General features: G+C 42.2%; 1 protein-coding gene and 1 long non-coding RNA gene across 2 annotated transcripts; both read left to right on the forward strand.

Annotated features, from left to right (window-relative positions):
- The first annotated feature begins 807 nt into the window (after positions 1 to 807).
- On the forward strand, positions 808 to 1,632 carry LOC123731733 (uncharacterized). Its single transcript, XR_006762815.1, has 3 exons — positions 808 to 935; positions 1,314 to 1,434; positions 1,545 to 1,632. It is a non-coding gene; the product is annotated as an uncharacterized lncRNA (long non-coding RNA).
- Positions 1,633 to 3,712: 2,080 nt separating this feature from the next.
- LOC106596484 (tripartite motif-containing protein 16) lies at positions 3,713 to 18,440 on the forward strand. The gene is made up of 6 exons (XM_045711128.1): positions 3,713 to 4,375; positions 8,571 to 8,666; positions 15,954 to 16,187; positions 17,277 to 17,436; positions 17,562 to 17,621; positions 17,857 to 18,440. Exons 1-6 carry the CDS (start codon positions 3,779 to 3,781, stop codon positions 18,372 to 18,374), a joined length of 1,665 nt encoding a protein of 554 aa, XP_045567084.1. The 5' UTR covers positions 3,713 to 3,778; the 3' UTR covers positions 18,375 to 18,440.
- Positions 18,441 to 20,349: the final 1,909 nt, after the last annotated feature.

The following is a 20,349-nucleotide window of genomic DNA, read 5'->3' on the forward strand; positions in this document are numbered from 1 at the left end:
ACAGTGCACTGTTAGGATGCGTGAAGATAATGTGTCATGAGAATAATGTAACATTTTGAATCAAGAAGAAGGGGAAGTGGGTGAAGTTATGGTCCGTCTCTCTCCAGAATGCATTCAGATGTAGGAAAGTTCCCATTTGGCAATGTCTGATTTCTGATTGTCATAAGACTTCATGCTAATCACATTAGCCTACGTTAGCTCAACCGTCTGACGGGGGGATACTGATCCCGTAGAGGATAATGCCCTTTTAGTGTAACACCAGATCCCAAATGAGTGCATTTCACAAATTGAATCTGTTCACATTGACATTTTATCAAGTGTTTTTAATTGTGGAGGTGGAGCATAAAATAGGGATAAGATTACTTTCTAACTCATTTAGATTTTTTTTTAATGAAAGGCTCTGTTATAATATATATTCTAATTCTAATAGTCTGTTTATCAAAACATCATGAACATCCTCTGTTGTCTGTCTAGAAACGGTGCTGTTACAGATACTGCTTGTGTTTGTCATCATGTGACTGCATGGGAAGATTAGAGCATGTCACCACCCTTTTCTTTATGTTAGTTTAATGTGAAAACAAGGTTCATGTAATTCTAATTCTGAAGATGAATAAGAACATTTAGGCATTAGAGTAAATACATTGAAGCAAGGTGTTAGGTTGTGAACAGAGTATGAACTGAAACGGATGCAGAGAAAAGCTCAAACCAAATTTATTCAGCCCACTGAATGCTGCATCTGCATAGCATAGCTTGTACATAACCAATCAATCATAAAGACAGTATGTCAAGTTAAGGGTGTGACTCAGAAATGTTCATCTGTTTCCCAGAACTGCCTGTTGGGCTGTTGTTGAGCGGCTGGTATCACCCTTCTCCCATTATCCCCCACGTTGTTCCACCTCCACTTCTGGGAGGAACCAGGCGGGACCACAGAGCAGGTAAGTACAGAATCTTCTCCAGTGACGCCAATGCCAACGTGATACTACCTCTGCTACACTGAACACATATCCTAGATCTAGAGGAACTTGATTTACAAGTAGCAGAATGTACTGTAGGTGTTATGATTGGGGTGATGTGTGTTCCATCTTCCACTGCCAACAAGGAACACAACTGCTTAACAAATTGCATTGGTGTCAACCATACTGTTCTTCAGTCTAATCCAGCTGATCCCAGTTTTACCTGTTGTAAATCTTTTTTTATCATTACAAACTGTGTCTAAAGTTTCCTGACATATATTTGAGACTTTAACAGTTGGTATTAAATCAGTTTTTCTGATGTTTTCTTGTTTTGTTTGTTCATCATGTTTTGACCTCCAGATTCCCTCATCTCATCCCACCAACTCTGTCAGTCCAGCAGGCCCCACAATGCAGCCTCCACACCACTGCAGTAACAGCCATATCTTCCCATCACAAAGCTTCAGTACTGTCTCAATGTGTTGTAAGTCCTGTACAGCACTTGGTATTCATCACTGTTGAGACAATGTTACAGCTGATAACATGTAATGACATTTCCAACCTAATCAACCCCCTCTGATTCTTCTCATTCAGGAATTACCATCCAGGATCCTGTGGCAACGTCAATGTGAAACAGCATTGACCCGTGATCACCACCAACCAGGGCTCCACAGTGGTAATCTTCGATGCCCAGGCTTCGCTCAAGATCAACTAAAGGAGATTTGGAAGGATCCAAGTGAGCAAAATTGACATTTTTGTTGTTGTATATATGTATTTTCAACGTCTTTTGATCATAGGGATGGCCTCCCCAGAGAGCACACCAGGCAGCAAACAGCACTTTGATGTGATTGGCTGGTCAGCAGGAAGTATTATCTGGCTAAACAGAAGGGATGGTGGATTTGACAGAGAACGTTTTTATGGAATGATGTCAGGTTAAAACTGTAAATAAAAAAAGGTGAAATGTACAGAATGACTTGATTGATCAATTAATAACACACCAAACTGTTGTTTTAATACATGGAAGAATTTGATTAGTCAAGGTACAATAAACAAAAACATTTATGGAATGACTAGACTAGTCAAAGTATATGGAATAACTTGAGCAGCAAATGCATGATGCTGACTTGGACTTTCAACATGAAACAGTCATTAGTTTTTTATCAGTCCTTCCTCTGGTGACACATTGGCCCCTTGTCAGTGGCAGCTGGAGTGAAGGGCCCGACAGGCATACTGCAAATTATAATGTAATAAACAAAAATTAGTGTAATAACTCATTATAATGTAATAACTTAACCTGTTGTGGTATAGGGGGCAGTATTTTCACGACCGGATAAAAAACGTGCCCGATTTAATCTGGTTACTACTCCTGCCCAGAAACAAGAATATGCATATAATTAGTAGATTTGGATAGAAAACACTCAAAAGTTTCTAAAACTTTTTGAATGGTGTCTGTGAGTATAACAGAACTCATATGGCAGGCCAAAACCTGAGAAGATTCCATACAGGAAGTGCCCTGTCTGACCATTTCTTGGCCTTCTTTGCCATCTCTTTCCACAACAAAGGATCTCTTCGGTAACGTGACACTTTCTGATGCTCCCATAGGCTCAGGAGTAATAACCAGATTAAATCGGGTACGTTTTTTATCCGGCCGTGAAAATACTGCCACCTAGCCATAACAGGTTAAAACATTGTTAATTCGACGTTGTCTGCATCTGGGTCTTACCTTCATACCTGATAATATTATCATATAATACAATATAATGACTAGAATAGAATAACAGTTTTGACATGAAAGCCCAGCCAGATGTTTTAGTCCTTTAGCAGAAGCTCTTATCCAGAGCAACTTAGAGGAGCATTATGGTTAAGTGCCTTGCTCAAGGGTACATAGACAGCTCAGAGATTCAAACCAGCGACCTTTCAGTTACTGTCCCTACGCTATAAATCACTTGGCTACCTGCCACCTTGACAGTGTGTCTCTATACCTCTCAGTCTCTAAACCACTAGGATAGTTGTCACCTTGACAGTGTGTCTCTACACTTCTCAGTCTCTAAACCACAAGGCTACCTGCCACCTTGACAGTGTGTCTCTATACCTCTCAGCATCTGAAGACACCCAGCCATGGTTAGGATTATTAGAGAAGCTTTTCCTGCTGAAAGACAGTTTCATTTCATCTGGTTTCAGAAATAATGTATTGGATATGTTCATAACCCCGTCCACCTATAAGATGTGGGGGGGGATCTGTATGACTAAGAAGAGATACAAAGAACTCTGATTGTAAAACGTCTTCTCTTTTTAGTCTTAGATATGTCTAGGGTTAGGGTTACTGCTGAATGTAGTACCTCTAACCCTAAACACACTGTAATGTAAAGTATTACCCCATTCTCAATGATCAGTCAATACATACAGTATTAATTTCAACTACAGAACATTGGATCAATATCAAGTCCCCTCCTCATTACAACCACTTATGAATTATTATTGACATTTAAAATCAGTGTTATAACACATAAGTGTATTATAAGACATTTTAAAGGTCATTAAAATAGTTAGAATATGTACTTCATAGAAACTGTTACCCTTTATATATTCTAACCACTCTATTTAATATTAAGGGTCCTAACCTAGGAACTAAAATATTTGTCTCCTTCTCGACGTTGCATGCAGTTCTCTCTCTCTCTTCCTCTAACCCCTCCCTCCTTCCCTCCCTCTAAACTCACCTATCTGGCAGAACCAGAAAGTCCATACCTCCCAAAAACTAACTTCTGTGGAAACAAAACGTATCTGAGTCTCTGTGTCGTCTGTCTTTGTGAGAGTGAACAACCATCAAAATGGCTCAGAAGGGAGTTCTGCTGGACCAGGGCCAGTTCTGTTGTTCTGTCTGTCTGGATCTACTGAAGGAACCAGTCACTACTGCCTGTGGACACAATTACTGTAGAATCTGTATTGAGGGCTGCTGGGATCAGGATGTTCTGAAAGGGGTCTATAGCTGTCCTCAGTGCAGAGAGACCTTCATTCCAAGGCCTAATCTGAGGAAAAATAACATGTTGGCTGATATGGTGGAGGACCTGAAGAAGACAAGACTCCAGGCTGCTCCCCCTCCTGCTCTGTGCTATGCTGGACCTGGAGATGTGGTGTGTGATTTCTGCACTGGGACCAGAAAGCAGAAAGCCCTCATGTCCTGTTTGGTGTGTCTGGCCTCTTACTGTGAGACTCACCTCCAACCTCACTATGAATTTCCTGCATTGAAGAAGCACAAGCTGGTCAAAGCCACCGCACAACTACAAGAGAAGATCTGCTCTCATCATGACAAACTGCTGGAGGTTTACTGTCGTACCGATCAGCAGTGTATCTGTCTGCTGTGTGTGATGGATGAACATAAAGGCCATGATACAGTGTCAGCTGCAGCAGAGAGGAATGATAAACAGGTAAGACCAGAACAACGTGTTGGTGACTGTCTGATAAACAAAGAATTAAAGAAGCAGTAGGAACTAAGGCTGTTTGAATATGAGATCATTCAAGTGAAATCGATCCAGGGCAGAACAAATATGAACACAAACTCCAGGGGCGGCAGCGTTGGACTAGTAACCGAAAGGTTGCAAGATCTGACAAGGTACAAATCTGTCGTTCTGCCCCTGACCAAGACTTTCATTGAAAATAAGAATTTGTTCTTAACCTCTTGGGGCTAGGTGGGACGCTAGCGTGCCACCCGTGGTGCACTCCATCAACAGCAGGTGCATTTCAAGAGCGGCAAATTTGAATCCAAATAAATGTCAAAATTCAAATTTTTCAAAAATACAACTATGTTACACCATTTGAAAGATAAACATCTCCTTAATCTAACCACGTTTTACGATTTCAAAAAGGTTTTACGGCGAAAGCATAAATTTAGAGTATGTTAGGACAGTACATTTACAAGAGTTGTGTGTAATGTTTTGTCAAGTCAAAGACAGGGTCACCAAAACCATAAAACCAGCTAAAATGATACACTAACCTTTTACAATCTCCATCAGATGACACTCCTAGGACATTATGTTAGACAATGCATGCATTTTTAGTTCTATCAAGTTGATATTTATATCCAAAAACAGCGTTTTACTATGGCATTGATGTTGAGGAAATCGTTTCCCTCCAATAACCGGCAGTCAAGTCAGCGTCACAAATTAAATAATTAAAATTAGAAAACATTGGTAAAATATTATATTGTCATTTAAAGAATTATAGATTTACATCTTTTGAACGCAATCAACTTGCCAGATTTAAAAATAACCTTACTGGGAAATCACACTTTGCAATAATCTGAGCACTGTGCCCAGAAAAATACGCGTTGCGATACAGACTAGACGTCATGTTGGGGAGATCTAAAATCGAAAATACTATGTAAATAATCCATTACCTTTGATTCTCTTCATCAGATGTCACTTCCAGGTATCACAGGTCCATAACGAATGTAGTTTTGTTCAAAAAAGCTCATCATTTATGTCCAAAAATCTCCGTCTCGTTAGCACATGATGTAAGCCAGCCGGACTTCTCGTCATGAACGAGGGGAAAAAATATATTTCCGTTCGTTCAAACATGTCAAACGTTGTATAGCATAAATCATTAGGGCCTTTTTTAACCAGAACATGAATAATATTCAAGGTGGACGAATGCATAGTCTTTTATAACGTATTGGAACGAGGGTACCCAACATGAAGTAGCGCGCCAGGTGTCTAATGGGACATCACCGTTCCATGGCTCTTGTTCGGTCAGATCTCCCTCCAGAAGACTCAAAACACTTTGTAAAGGCTGGTGACATCTAGTGGAAGCAATAGGAAGTGCCAAAATATTCCTAAACCCCTGTGTTTTTCAATGGGATAGGTTTAAAGTCAATACAACACATCAGGTATCCACTTCCTGTCAGAAAATGTCTCAGGGTTTTGCCTGCCAAATGAGTTCTGTTATACTCACAGACACCATTCAAACAGTTTTGGAAACTTTAGAGTGTTTTCTATCCATATATAATAAGTATATGCATATTCTAGTTACTGGGTAGGATTAGTAACCAGATTAAATCGGGTACATTTTTTTTATCCAGACGTGCAAATGCTGCCCCTAGACCCAACAGGTTAACTGACTTGCTTCCCTGGTGGCACAGGGGGTCTAATGCAGTGCTAGCTGTGCCACCAGAGACTCTGGGTTTGAACCCAGGCTCTGTTGCATCTGTGAAGCTAGTTCATCGCCATAATGTTTTTTTTTCTTCAGATAGTCAAGTTAACCATGTCATCGCCCCCCATAAAAGTTGTGAACCTCCGACTCCTGTGATGTTTCGAGGAACAGACCCCTAGTTGACTGTTAGTTTACCTTACAGGTGAAATTAAATGTCGTTGATATTCAGCCAACGACTACTATATAACGTTACCCATGTAAACATTACATCGAATCAAATGACCAACGTTTATCCACATATTTGGTTGATAGAGAGCTTTCCAACGATCCGTGACATGAACAAAGGCACCTGTTGTTGGCTTGAGGGTCTTTAGTTTAGCTGGCTAAATTAGCTAATCCCACAATTTGCCCAAGCGTCGTTCGGGTTAGGGAAAGTTTGGCCGGCAGGTATATCCTTGTCTCACTGTGCACTAGCTACTCCTGTGGCGCGCTGGGTGCAGTACATGCTGACCATGTTGCACGGTGATTCCTGGCTTCCACATTGGTGAAGCTGGCTTCCGGGTTGGATGTGCGTTGTGTCAAGAAGCAGTGTGACTTGGTTGTGTTTCAGAGGACGCATGGCTCTTGACCTTCGCCTCTCCTGAGTCCGTACGGGAGTTGCAGCGACAAGACTGTAACTACTACTAATTGGATACTATAAAATTGGGAAGAAAAAGGGGGTAAAAAATAAAATAAGAATTTGTTCTTAACTGACTTGCCTAGTTAAATATCAAAAAAATATATTTATCACCATTTTTTAAAGACTCAAACTGTCACGTCCTGACCAGCAGAGGGAGTAGTTGTTTAGTATTTTGGTCAGGACGTGGCAGAGGGATGTTTGTTTTGTATGGTGGGGGTTTTGTGTGTGTTGTAGAGGGGTGTTTGATTTATGTGTTCCTGGGTTTTGGGTGTATGTTCTAGGTTAGTATGTTCTAGGTTGTATTTCTGCATTCTGTCTAGTTTAGGTTTTCTATGTTTAGGTTTGGGTGCTGGACTCTCAATTGGAGGCAGGTGTTTCTCGTTGCCTCTCATTGAGAGTCCTATATATGGGTAATTGTTTGGTGTAGTGTTTGTGGGAGATTGTTTCTTGTTTTGCGTGTGTGATCCTGACAAGACTGTTTTGTTGTTCGTGAGTTCTTCGTTTTTGTTATTTTGGTGTTCGCTTTAGTTAAAATAAATAACAAGATGAGCATCCACATTCCTGCTGCGTTTTGGTCCTCTATTCCCGACGACAACCGTTACACAAACCAAGTTTATTCACCCACTGGGTCATACAGCTGCAAAGACAAAAACATATATTTATAACCTCATACAAGACGAGATCAACTCCTTACACATCTAGACGGCCAATACATCTGTGTTGCTAGACAGGAACTGAACTGGTTCCTCTCACTGGTGTAGTCATGGCCCTGCCTGATGCTAAAACCTTGGTGGGTGTGGAAGTGTGTGTGAGATAAGACTGTAGTAGGAGGGTCGTTGGGGTGGGCCTCTCTGGCCCCCCTCCCAGAGGTTTCTTCTCACTTCATCTATTGACTTGAACTTGAGACGAATTCCTGTCTCCTCCCAAGTTCTACAGCTGGCCTGCCTTATCAGAGACTAACTAGACTGTTGATATCCTGGCTCCTCCCTAGTTCTGCAGCTGGCCTGCCTTATCAGAGACTAACTAGACTGTTGAATTCCTGGCTCCTCCCTAGTTCTGCAGCTGGCCTGCCTTATCAGAGACTAACTAGACTGTTGAATTCCTGGCTCCTCCCTAGTTCTGCAGCTGGCCTACCTTATCAGAGACTAACTAGACTGTTGAATTCTTGGCTCCTCTCTAGTTCTGCAGCTGGCCTGCCTTATCAGAGACTAACTAGACTGTTGAATTCCTGGCTCCTCTCTAGTTCTGCAGCTGGCCTGCCTTATCAGAAACTGAAACTAGTTGCCCTTTGTCTCCCTCTTTAGGAACATTTATATTCAACAATAACATGTTTGAACAGAATATTTCAGCACTTCCCCTTGTATCTCTCAGTAACTTTCCATACACCAAGTTCCTATCCACCGTTCATTGACCCCAACATATACATTCCTTATACATGTAAAGTCATCAATACGTTATAGTACGGTAACATGAACAAGTATATTTCTAGCTGGAATCCAACAAGTCAAACACGCTTATCATTTGTTATCAAGCTTCATTATCATTTGTTATCAAACTTCATTATAATTCATTTTTAAACACCATTATCATTTGTTATCAAACACCCAATCAGCGCCCTGATTTGTGTTCTGTTAAAACTATAATCATTCACATGACAACATAATAATATATTTTCACACAGACACTTCCTCAATATTTGTATCCTTATATTCTATGGGCCCTATGTCACATTACTATACTATTGATCTACTGGACAAATAAAGCTTGATAGCTCATTGAAGAGTGATTCTCCACAGAGGCAGCTGGGGATGAGTCAGCAGAAGGTCCAGCAGAGATTCCAGGAGAGAGAGAAGGAGCTGAAGAAGCTCCAACAGGCTGTGGAGTCTCTCAAGGTGAGTATTGTTGACCAGAGGAGACACATCATTTCACTTCTGTCCTCCAGTCAGAGAGAGGGAGAGACAGGCTCCTCTCCAATCCCACTGACCCCACTGTTGAGAACAGGCTGTCTGGACCCCTTTCAGAGAATTGACTGCTTAATGTAACCAACGGGATATGAACCCAGGTCTACCGTGGGATAAACCAACATCTTGACCACTACATCAAGAGAACATTCCCGATTGGGACGATGCTGATTTAGAAGTCGCAGGCGGGGATACCTCATCACATAACCATGAGTAACCATGACTGACTCATGTCCCCTATACATTAACATGGAGCTCTCTCTCTCAATTCAATTCAATTCAAAGGGCTTTATTGGCATGGGAAACATATGTTTACATTGCCAAAGAAAGTGAAATAGATAATAAACAAAAGTGAATTAAACAATCAGAAATTAACAGTAAACATTACACTCACAAAAGTTTCAAAGGAATAGACATTTCAAATGTTATAATTCAATTGGAAAACAGAGATTATTTGTGGTTTCAGGGTGGGTGGGAAAGGAGTTGGGTGCAGTTGAATCAGTGAAGGTAACCTGTAGTGGACTTGTGATATTTGTTTGTGGTTCTTCTGACCAGAGAGAGTGGGCGCTCCGTGTCACGCAACTTGGGTCAAGATCTGATTCTTGTTTTGCTCTTAGGAACAGGGCACCATTGAAAGGAGTGATTTCTGGGGTAGCGTTAGTGTGGAGGTGGAGCAATTGAAGTTGAAGGCTCTTGGTGTTTGTGATGCCCGCCGTTTGGTGTGAAGCAGACCAGGTGGTGAGCGTGGTGAAACAGAGGAGTCACTGTCAGCGTTTGAGTCTTTACCCTACAAAGTCATGTTGGGATATATCAGTTATCCTGTTAGAGTCTTTGTGTTGAATCCACTGAGCTGTTTCAGGTGCAACGTTTATGGTCATGTTGCAGCAGTTTGGAGGAGGGATATTACAAGATGTGGGAAGTGTGCAGGAGGTCATGGGATAGAGGATTATGTAGTTTCAGTGGATAAAGTTGTGTCAACTGTAGGGGTGTCCATGTTGCTGGGGATAAGAGGTGTCTGGTGAGAGAGAGGCAGGTTAAGGTGGCTAGAGTCAGAGTAGTGCAGAAGGTGTCGTATGCTGAGGCAGTGAAGAAAGTAGAGGAGGATGGGTCAAGGCTGAGGGATCCTGAGAGGATCCCTGTGAGTAGTAGATCTGTGCCAGCACAGAGGGATAGGCCAACGAATGAAATATGCTTCAGTAAGGTTGGCTTCTTAGAGTTCAAAGCAATGGTTATCAACTGTACCACAGAAATGGAATGTAAATCAAAGACAATAGATGTTGTGGTGGCAGCTGCAGAGAAGTATTTGGTCATACGAGATTTGACTTCAGAAGAGTTCCAGGGTGTGTTGAGTGGTGGTGTCCCGTCCTCCCAGGTCGTTGGCATGGTGCAGGAGCAGATAGGGTCAAAGTAGTGGAATGGGGTAGTGGGTTTTTAATGAGTATAGGATTAGTTGGAAGGGTGTTTTATTATTTATATCACAAAGTAAAATAGATTTATATTATTGTCCAGTTGGGGGTGGTAATACAACATATTGGATGCCAACCGTCGTTAAACTCCAAAGAAGAACAAACGTTATATTATGTCTATGTACAGTGTTGTAATAATGTCTCTCTCTCATTCCATCACTTTCGTGGTAGTTGGTTGTGTGGGTCTCTGGCTGTGAATGGGATGCTGACAGACAATCGTTGATGGATATTTATAGAGCTCTGATCAATACGACAATTTATTACAGGTGTATAGTTTATGGAACAGCAGCAAAGACTTAAGCTGGACAGAATCCAGTATATAGCTTTAAGGATATGTATTGGTGCATTTAAATCAACATCTGTATGTGTCTTACTAGTGGAGGCAGGTGAGATGCCTTTGGGTATACGGCGTAATAAATTGTCATTATCTTATTGGGTTGCAAGGCTGTGAGGTTGAGCATCCCACTGCTACTGTTCTAGATGACTGTTGGGAATATACTAGTAGACAAGGCAGTGGTTTTGGTTGGACAGTTGTAGGTATCAATGTTATTATGGAGAAATGAGAGAATGGGTGTAGTAGTGAGATTCTGCTGGGTCCCAGCACATTCAGGTGTGGAAGGGAATGAAATTGTAGACCAGTTATCTAAAAGAGCTTTAAAACCAGATATAATATATATTCATGTTCCACTGGGTAGAGGTGAGGACAAATGTAAAATCAGAGACATTTTGATAGATGTGTGGCAGAAGAGATGGGACTCTGAGCACAAGGGACGGCATTTATATGTCCTCTAAAGGTCGGTGGACCAAGGTTCAAAGGTCAGATTAGGAAGGAAGAAGTGGTGTTTACTCGATTGTGTTTAGGACATTGTACATTGACCTGGTCCTTACATCTGGTTGGCAGCATGTGAATGGTTTGTGTCTGGAGGGTATTGTCAATGAAACGGTGGAACATGTGTTGTTATATTGTTGTAAGGATGTTGAAGAGAGGGAAAGATTGAAGTGTAGGGTCATTGAGGTTGGATGGGGTTGGGGGGTTTGGAAGGGATTTGGGGGATGGGGGAGGGTCTATTAGAAGTTAGTAGGACTCTTTTTTATTTTCTCAGAAGTACTGAGTTAGGTAGGAGGATTTAGAAATGGTGTAAACCGTGATTGAACACATTCCAGCACAGTAGGTGGCGCCATGCACCTTTAACGTTGGTTTTCAGACCGCCATTATATCATAGAAGAAGAAGGTGTTGTGTGAGGGTTTTGTGGTTCCTGAGGAGGGCTACTATTCTTTTTGCGTATTTTCCAAATGTATTTTGTAGTTGTTAAGGGTTTATTTATTAGTTTCCACTGTTTATCGGTTAGAGTTGAGGGGGAGTAGGGTAGTTTGTTTGGGAGGTGTGATGTCCTCAACCGAGTGGAGAAGAAACGCTGTCTCTTCAGGTGCGTTCTGGAGAATGGTGTGGAGGAATTATTGATCATGGTCGGTGAACAGGTGGGAGAGGAACATATACACTCTGTATCCAGAATGAACAAGGTGGTGGTTGTGGTAATGTAAAAGGTGAGTCTTGTTGCCCGGCTAGTTACCAGTATGATTTATGTGAGGGGTGTGTTGGTGCTGATTTCAACAAGAGTAGTGGTGTCTAATCTGCCTCCGTTTATTACGGACGAACAGATCCGTAAAGAGTTGGTACGTTTTGGTCAATTTCCAAGTGGTTTTCTGAACTAAATTCAAGGTTAAACAGGGGAGGGGTGGTACACAGGGTTTGTTAGCACAGATAGTGTGGACATTTTTTACAAATATTTTCTGATGAAACTATCCGCCAAGGAGCCCAGTGATATAATATTAGCATATGTCCCAGCTGTTTGCTGTGGTTTTGAAGTAATTCTCTTCCAGCCCACGTTAACCTTGTAGGTTTACCTCAGGTAACGTATTGTTAACTAGGTTACAGCTACTTGGTGAGGAAGCTCACTGTTCACCTGGTTACATGTTGTAGTGACCTACAGTGTTAGTGAGTAGAACAGATGGTTGGTGCAAAGACATCAAACGTTAAACATGTTTAAACATATTTTATTTCAGAAAAAGGTTTAAAACCTAAACAAAACGTATGTCCCTGTCCTCTTTTTCAAGATGTGTCCGATTTAAACAGATTTGTTGTTTCTAAATGGCTGCTGGGTAATATGATAATCGTTGAAATCTGTTGGTTCGTAGACATCAAATAGAGAGATTGCTGCCCAGGTTCACTGAGTTGTAAACCAAATGGATAGGTGGAGCTCATTGATTTGTAGCTCTGACAGTTGCTACCTCAGATTATGAGCCTATCAAGTGTGGTGAATGAGGTATGTAGTACCCACAGAAGACCACAGGGAGGAGCAAGAGAGATATAAACCCATACAGTTTTTCTCTTTAAATACCCTGAACCTAACAATCAATCAAATGTATTTATGAAGCCCTTTTTACATCAGCAGATGTCACAAAGTGCTGTACAGAAACTCTAACCCTACGTATAACCTATTTTAGCCTGAACCCTAATTCTAGGGTAGGGTAGCCTACAACTATTTTAGTAATAATATTATGTTAGTAAATACCATTTTAGTACTAAATAACATTTGTTATTTTTTTAAATAAAACCTATGTAAGCATTTGCTTTTTATTAGTTATTTTATTATATTTATTATTGCAAGGCAGAACACTTGATAAACAAGACTCATTTGTTTTATATGTTAAATGTGGTTTGAACTGGGTGACATAGTAACTATGTGAAAGTCCAACAATTGGCGTGGGACAGGTGGGGCAGGTTTGAGACTGATCTCTGGAATTAAATACACTTTATTTCTCAGCTGCCTCACCAATGTCTTTACGTGAATTAATAACTTTTAATTGGTAAATATTTCCAATAGATGGCAGCATAAGACCACGAAGCATCAGTTATAGGCTACAAGCAGCAATAAGATTGACATAAAATAGCATGCAACCAAAGACTATATGTCCCATGATTTTCTGAAATGGTCACTCATTACTTTACAGTTAGCTATATATCTCTTGTTAGTCCTGTGTTGCTTTTGGGTGATCAAAACAATATTAACTATAGCAGGTATTGAACCCTGGTCAAATAACCACTAGTCAGATGTGCTGCAACCCTAGTAAACATGCATTATAACGTCATGTTAATATGTCATATTGGGAGGAAACAGCCTCGGAATAGAAAAGACGATGCATCTTCCAGCCCGACAATAAATGACATCATGCAGCCCTCACGGTTAGTAAATGTACCTCAACATGCCCCTCTCTTGTGGGAGAAGGCAGAGTGCTCGCTGCTCGCAGACGGAACAAGCTTTTGGAGGGGCTTGTTGAGTTGGATACTTGTACTTGACCTAAACTATTCTTAACTGTCTTTTTGCTGCCATCTATTGGAATGATTTAGCAACCGCAGCAGTACTGAATACAGTGGATATCCTTACTAAAGTAGGAATTACTCAGAATTACAAAATATTAAGTGTTATAGTTCATTTTATCACTAACAACCATAAAATATCCATCTATAGCATAATGAAACTGACATAAACCAAAAACATCATACATTTAGTTAATTATATAAAAATGTATATATTTAAATGGGTGACATTATCTGCCAAAGTAAAACCCCCTTAACATATAAACACAGACACTGGACACAGACACTGAAAATGAGCTTTTTAATATAAATCTGGTAGCTCTCAAAAGAGCCTTTGCTTTGCTGAGCAGTTTTCAGGAGTGTGCTGCCTGCCTGCCTTCAGAGGACTCTGTCTGTGAATAATGCAAAGTTAATAAGTTACTGCCACGCTTTTTATTTTTATATTTTAAAAGTAACCTTTATTTAACTAGGCAAGTCAGCTAAGAACAAATTCTTATTTTCAATGATGGCCTACCAGGGAACAGTAGGTTACCTGCCTTGTTCACGGGCAGAACGACAGATTTTTACCTTGTCAGCTCGGGGATTCGATCCAGCAACCTTTCAGTTTCTGGCCCAACACTCCAACCACTAGACTGCCTGCTGCCCAGCCAAACGCTCTAACCACTAGGCTACCTGCTGCCCTTTCACAGAGGACTAGTTTACGTTTACATGTGAGTCATTTAGCAGACACTCTTATCCAGAGCCACTAGGGTTAAGTGACTAAATCTGCCTAAAAAAAAGCGATTTACAGATTTTTCACCTAGTCTGCTTGGGGATTCGAACCAGCCACCTTTCAGTTACTGCCCAACGTTCTTAACCACTAGATTACAAACCACTAAATGTTAAACACAAAGTCAAATGGTAGTAGATAAATGGTAAGCTGGTTAAATAAGACTGCTGTTATAACTTTCAGACTGCCATTGTTTTGGGGAAATAGGGACATGTCTATTTCTCCAATTATCTGTAATAGATGTATTTATTTTAATGGTTTGAAGTTCTACACCATTTTAATCAGGATAACCTATTATTTGTAATGATGTAAGTTTGAGCAGCTTAGTTATGGTATGTCTGTTTATTTCACTAAATATCTCACAATGTGTAAATTTAGATGTATTCATGTCAGACACCATTTTAATCAGGAGAATCTCCTCTTTCTAATGACATAAGGTTGGGCAGCGTCCTCTGCTGTCATTGATCACTAGACCAGAAATAGTCAGAAGTTGCCCGTTTTTTCCTACTTCCTGGTAACGCAGACATAGACACACTTGGCACCATCGAGGTGCGGATGTTTACTTTCTACACCAGTTGTTATTTTTCAGTTTGGTCCTAAGAACAGGTTTTAGTGGTCAAATAAAAAGGTAGAAATTTTTTGGTGCCATTTAGGGGAAATGGAATCTAAGGATCATTCCAGTCAGAAGAGGCTCTGTGAAGGTTCGTTTCAATTCATTTGCTATGGCCTCGCTAGTGTTCCAGCTCAGACAACGTTCTTTGGCCGTTTTGACTCGTTCTATTGTCCAGCCTTCTAGGACTCAGGGGACAGAGGCTGGGTCTAGCTCTGCTACGGGGCAGGCTACTGGAGGGGGGACCAGGAGGGAGGAGAGTAGAGCAGGGCCAAGCGGTGTTCTGTACCTGCCTGTCCAGGAGGGGGGACAAGGCCTGGTGGACCTGGAGAGCAGGGTGGCAGCGTTCTGACTCAATGAGGTGCAGAAGCTACTGTACCTACCTCTCTCTCTCTCTCTCTCTCTCTCTCTCTCTCTGTCTCTGTCTCTGTCTCTCTGTCTCTGTCTCTCTCTCTCTCTGTCTCTCTCTGTCTCTCTCTCTCTCTCTCTGTCTCTCTCTCTCTGTCTCTCTGTCTCTCTCTCTCTGTCTCTCTCTCTCTCTCTGTCTCTCTCTCTCTCTGTCTCTCTCTCTCTCTGTCTCTCTCTCTCTGTCTCTCTCTCTCTGTCTCTCTCTCTCTGTCTCTCTCTCTCTGTGTCTCTCTCTCTCTCTCTCTCTCTCTCTCTCTCTCTCTCTCTCTGTCTCTCTCTCTCTCTCTCTCTCTCTCTGTCTCTCTCTGTCTCTGTCTCTCTCTGTCTCTGTCTCTCTCTCTCTCTGTCTCTCTCTGTCTCTCTCTCTCTCTCTCTGTCTCTCTCTCTCTCTCTGTCTCTCTCTCTCTCTCTCTGTCTCTCTCTCTCTGTCTCTCTCTCTCTCTCTGTCTCTCTCTCTCTCTGTCTCTCTCTCTCTCTGTCTCTCTCTCTCTGTCTCTCTCTCTCTGTCTCTCTCTCTCTGTCTCTCTCTCTCTCTCTGTCTCTCTCTCTCTCTCTCTCTCTCTCTCTCTCTCTGTCTCTTAACAGCGTTCTGCACAGTCAGCAGTGGAGGACAGTGATCAGATCTTTACTGAGCTGATCTGCTCCATTGAGAGAAGGAGCTCTGAGGTGAAGGAGCTGATCAGAGCCCAAGAGAAGGCTCAAGTGAGTCAAGCTGAAGGACTCCTGGAGCAACTGAAGCAGGAGATAGCTGAGCTGAGGAAGAGAAGCACTGAGCTGGAGCAGCTCTCACACACAGAGGATCACATCCATTTCCTCCAGGTAACTAAACTGTCTTGTTACATGTGATATGAAATTAACTTAATGTGAAACTATTCACCTCAATCATTATGTTGTCCTGTATGTCTCTCTGTCCCTGTCCCTCTCTCTCTCTCTTGCTGTCTCCCTCTCTCTGTCCCTCTCTCTGTCCCTCTCTTTGTCCCTCTCTCTCTGTGTCCCTCTCTCTCTGTGTCCCTCTCTCTCTCTGTCCCCCTCTTTCTCTCTGTCCCTCTCTTTCTCTCTGTCCCTCTCTTTCTCTCCATTCCTATCTTTCTCTCTGTCCCTCGCTTTCTCTCTGTCCCTCTCTCTCTCTCTGTCTCTCTCTCTCTCTCTCTGTCCCTCTCTCTCTGTCCCTCTCTGTCCCTCTGTCTGTGTCCCTCTTTCTGTGTCTCTCTGCCCTCTCTCTGTGTCCCCCCCTCTCTCTCTGTCCCTCTGTCTCTCTCTCTGTCCCTCTCTCTGTGTCCCTCTGTCCCTCTCTCTGTGTCCCTCTGTCCCTCTCTCTGGGTCCCCCTCTCTCTGGGTCCCTCTGTCCTTCTCTCTCGGTGTCCCTCTGTCCCTCTCTCTTTGTCCCCCTCTCTCTTTGTCCCCCTCTCTCTGTCCCTTTCTCTCGGTGTCTCTCTCTCTCTCTTTCCCTCTGTCTCTCTCTCTGTCCCTCTGTCTCTCTCTCTGTCCCTCTGTCCCTCTCTGTGTCCCTCTGTCCCTCTCTGTGTACCTCTGTCCCTCTCTCTCTTTGTCCCTCTGTCCCTCTCTCTCTCTCTATCCCTCTATCTCTCTGTCCCTCTCTCTCTCTCTCTCTCCCTCTCTCTCTCTGTCCCTCTGTGTTTCTCTCTCTGTCCCTCTGTGTCTCTCTGTGTCCCTCTGTGTTTCTCTCTGTCCCTCTCTCGGTGTCCCGCTCTCTGTGTCCCTCTGTCCCTCTCTCTGTGTCCCTCTCTCTGTGTCCCTGTGTCCCTCTCTCTGTGTCCCTCCCCTCTCTCTGTGTCCCCCTCTCTCTGTACCTCTCTCTCTCTGTCCCTCTCTCTCTCCCTCCTCTCCCTCTCCCTCTGTCTCTCTCTCTCCCTCTCTCTGTCTATCTCTCTCTCTCTCTCTCTCCAGAGTTATCAGTCTCTCTCCAGTATCAGTGTATCTTCAAACTTACCCAGCATCGTTGTCCGTCCTCTTCAGTACTTTGGAGATGTGAGTAAGACTGTGTCTGAACTGAGAGAGAAAGTAGAAGACTTCCTTAAAGGAGAATGGACCAAGATCTCCACTACAGGTGTGTTGAAAACAATAAGAACATCAACTTTAGACCATTGAAAGTTCCCTACTAGTCATATACATGTGGAATATGGTATGATGATAACATTCCCTCTCTCTGTCAATGTGTTTGTGTGTCTGTAGTGAATATAGTGGATGTTGGACTGCCTCCAGAGCCCAAGACCAGAGAACAGTTGTTACAATGTGAGTCTCTTTATTGTGAAGTAACTAACAGTCTCTTTTACTGACACTCCTAACAATCCCGCTAGAAATATATAGCAATAGTAGATCTAATCAAAGACTGGGTATCTATCTGACTCCTCATATTTCTCTGATTTGATCTCTGCTGTGCTCTAATCAAAGACAGGGTAGATACAGTATCTGACTTAACTTATTGTTCTGACTCCCCTCATTGGTCTCTGCTCTGCTCCTCTCCCAGATTCCTGTCAGCTCACACTGGACCCAAACACAGCAGGCACCCTCCTCTCTCTGTCTAAAGGGAACAGAAAGGTGACCAATACAGACCAAGTCCAACCATATCCTGACCATGGAGACAGATTCACCAACTACTGTCAGGTTCTGTGTAGAGAGGGTCTGTCTGGACGCTGTTACTGGGAGGTGGAGTGGACTGGTGATGTTGATACAGCAGTCTCATATGAAGACATCAGCAGAACAGAGAGAGGTGGTGGATTTGGAGACAATAACAAGTCATGGAGTTTACATTGCTCTAGAGGTGGTTATTGGTTCAGACACAATAATATTAAGACTAAAGTATCAGGCCCTCAGTCCTCCAGAGTAGGAGTGTACCTGGATCACAAGGCAGGTACTCTGTCCTTCTACAGTGTCTCTGACACAATGACCCTCCTCCACAGAGCCCAGACCACATTCACTCAGCCCCTCTATCCTGGGGTTTGTCTCTATAGTTATAATGATACTGCTGAGCTGGTTAAACTGTAGTAGGGTCCACATAGATACTAGTCATTCTGGTGTAGTCTATAGCTGAGCTGGTTAAACTGTAGTAGGGTCCACATAGATACTAGTCATGCTGGTGTAGTCTATAGCTGAGCTGGTTAAACTGTAGTAGGGTCCACATAGATACTAGTCATGCTGGTGTAGTCTATACCTGAGCTGGTTAAACTGTAGTAGGGTCCACATAGATACTAGTCATGCTGGTGTAGTCTATATCTGAGCTGGTTAAACTGTAGTAGGGTCCACATAGATACTAGTCATGCTGGTGTAGTCTATAGCTGAGCTGGTTAAACTGTAGTAGGGTCCACATAGATACTAGTCATGCTGGTGTAGTCTATAGCTGAGCTGGTTAAACTGTAGTAGGGTCCACATAGATACTAGTCATGCTGGTGTAGTCTATAGCTGAGCTGGTTAAACTGTAGTAGGGTCCACATAGATACTAGTCATGCTGGTGTAGACTATAGCTGAGCTGGTTAAACTGTAGTAGGGTCCACATAGATACTAGTCATGCTGGTGTAGTCTATAGCTGAGCTGGTTAAACTGTAGTAGGGTCCACATAGATACTAGTCATGCTGGTGGTGATGGTCCCCAGATGTGATGATTCATTCTGCTCTGTTTTATCTACAATGATTTAATCTTGTACATTTCCATGAATCATGATGTATGGTGTTGATGTATATTGGTTGTCATTCAGAACCATTGATATGTTTTCTCAATTGGTCAAGTTTTCCGTAGTGGCGTTGAACAGATAGTAACTAAACTATATGGACTGGTTTCCTGGACATGGAACAGATAGTAACTAAACTATATGGACTGGTTTCCTGGACATGGAACAGATAGTAACTAAACTATATGGACTGGTTTCCTGGACATGGAACAGATTGTAACTAAACTATATGGACTGGTTTCCTGGACATGGAACAGATTGAGTGTGAAAAAACAATGTTCAATGTAGATGTCCAGGAAACCGGCCCTAAATGTGTCATCTTTCATCCTCCCATACTGCTCAGTCCATCAACATTAAACCTGTCCAGCAGGTGGTGTATTGACCAAACAATAAAACCAGCAGATATCTTGACTTGCCACTCAGTATATCAGTCATGTTCAGAATAGTACTTTAATATCATTGGAGATTGATGGTCTTTTTAATCCACTATCCAGAGTCAGGAACAGATGAAGTTAGGTCTGCTACTGTTCAGTGATTAAATATGATTTATGGTGATGAGAAATAAAAAATACAACACTAAACTTCATCTAGTAATAGTTTTCCTTTGTTATTTATTCCAAGGTGTGTCTTTAACTTGTAAATGGATTGTGTGGAGGTGAGCTAGTGGTGTGGGTGAATATTCCAGTTGTGTTTAGGTATCTTCATGTCTGACATCCCCCAGTTCTGTTCAGACCCATTGAACTGGGTCACATTCTAAATGGTGACTTGTTGTCTTCCAGGTGGGCGGGGTTTGTTTGTACTTGTAGGACTTTTCTATTGGTTCCATTACAACAAACTCAATCAACCACTGCTTATTAAGTATTCAACATTATTTTAAATAGTTATTGAACGCAGGTCTGTTTCCACATGCAATAAGCCTGTAACGTCTTGTACGATCTCAGGTAAAGGTGTTTCAAATGGAAGGGCAAGTCTCACCACTGAGAGGAAAACATCAGTGGTCCACCTCTGCATCAGGTCAGCTATGTTGATCAGTACTGTCCCAGGGATGCTGGGAGCAGAGATGAACTCCCTGACCTGGTACCACCTATGGAGTTGTCATTTTAATATCAATTTAACCCCATTACTGCTATAACACACATAAACCATGTTAATGGAATGAAATGGATCCAGGTTCCATTTATTCTACAATAGATTTCATCACAGGTCACTTGGTAAGTTTGTTAATATCTCCAAAGTGGTCTGAAATCAAGATGACTGCAGGTCTGAATCCCAAACTAAGATGGTATCTAGAGGTAT

Source organism: Salmo salar, unplaced genomic scaffold (genome assembly GCF_905237065.1).
Source record: "Salmo salar unplaced genomic scaffold, Ssal_v3.1, whole genome shotgun sequence".
NCBI classification, from domain to species: domain Eukaryota; kingdom Metazoa; phylum Chordata; class Actinopteri; order Salmoniformes; family Salmonidae; genus Salmo; species Salmo salar.

What these genes read in the sequence shown, in the direction of transcription:
- LOC106596484 (XM_045711128.1), top strand. Translation starts at nt 3,779, where the DNA reads ATGGCTCAGAAGGGAGTTCTGCTGGACCAGGGCCAGTTCTGTTGTTCT. An exon ending in CAGAGAGGAATGATAAACAG is followed by an intron (nt 4,376 to 8,570) that starts GTAAGACCAGAA and finishes GATTCTCCACAG; the next exon opens with AGGCAGCTGGGGATGAGTCA. An exon ending in GACCAAGATCTCCACTACAG is followed by an intron (nt 17,437 to 17,561) that starts GTGTGTTGAAAA and finishes GTGTGTCTGTAG; the next exon opens with TGAATATAGTGGATGTTGGA.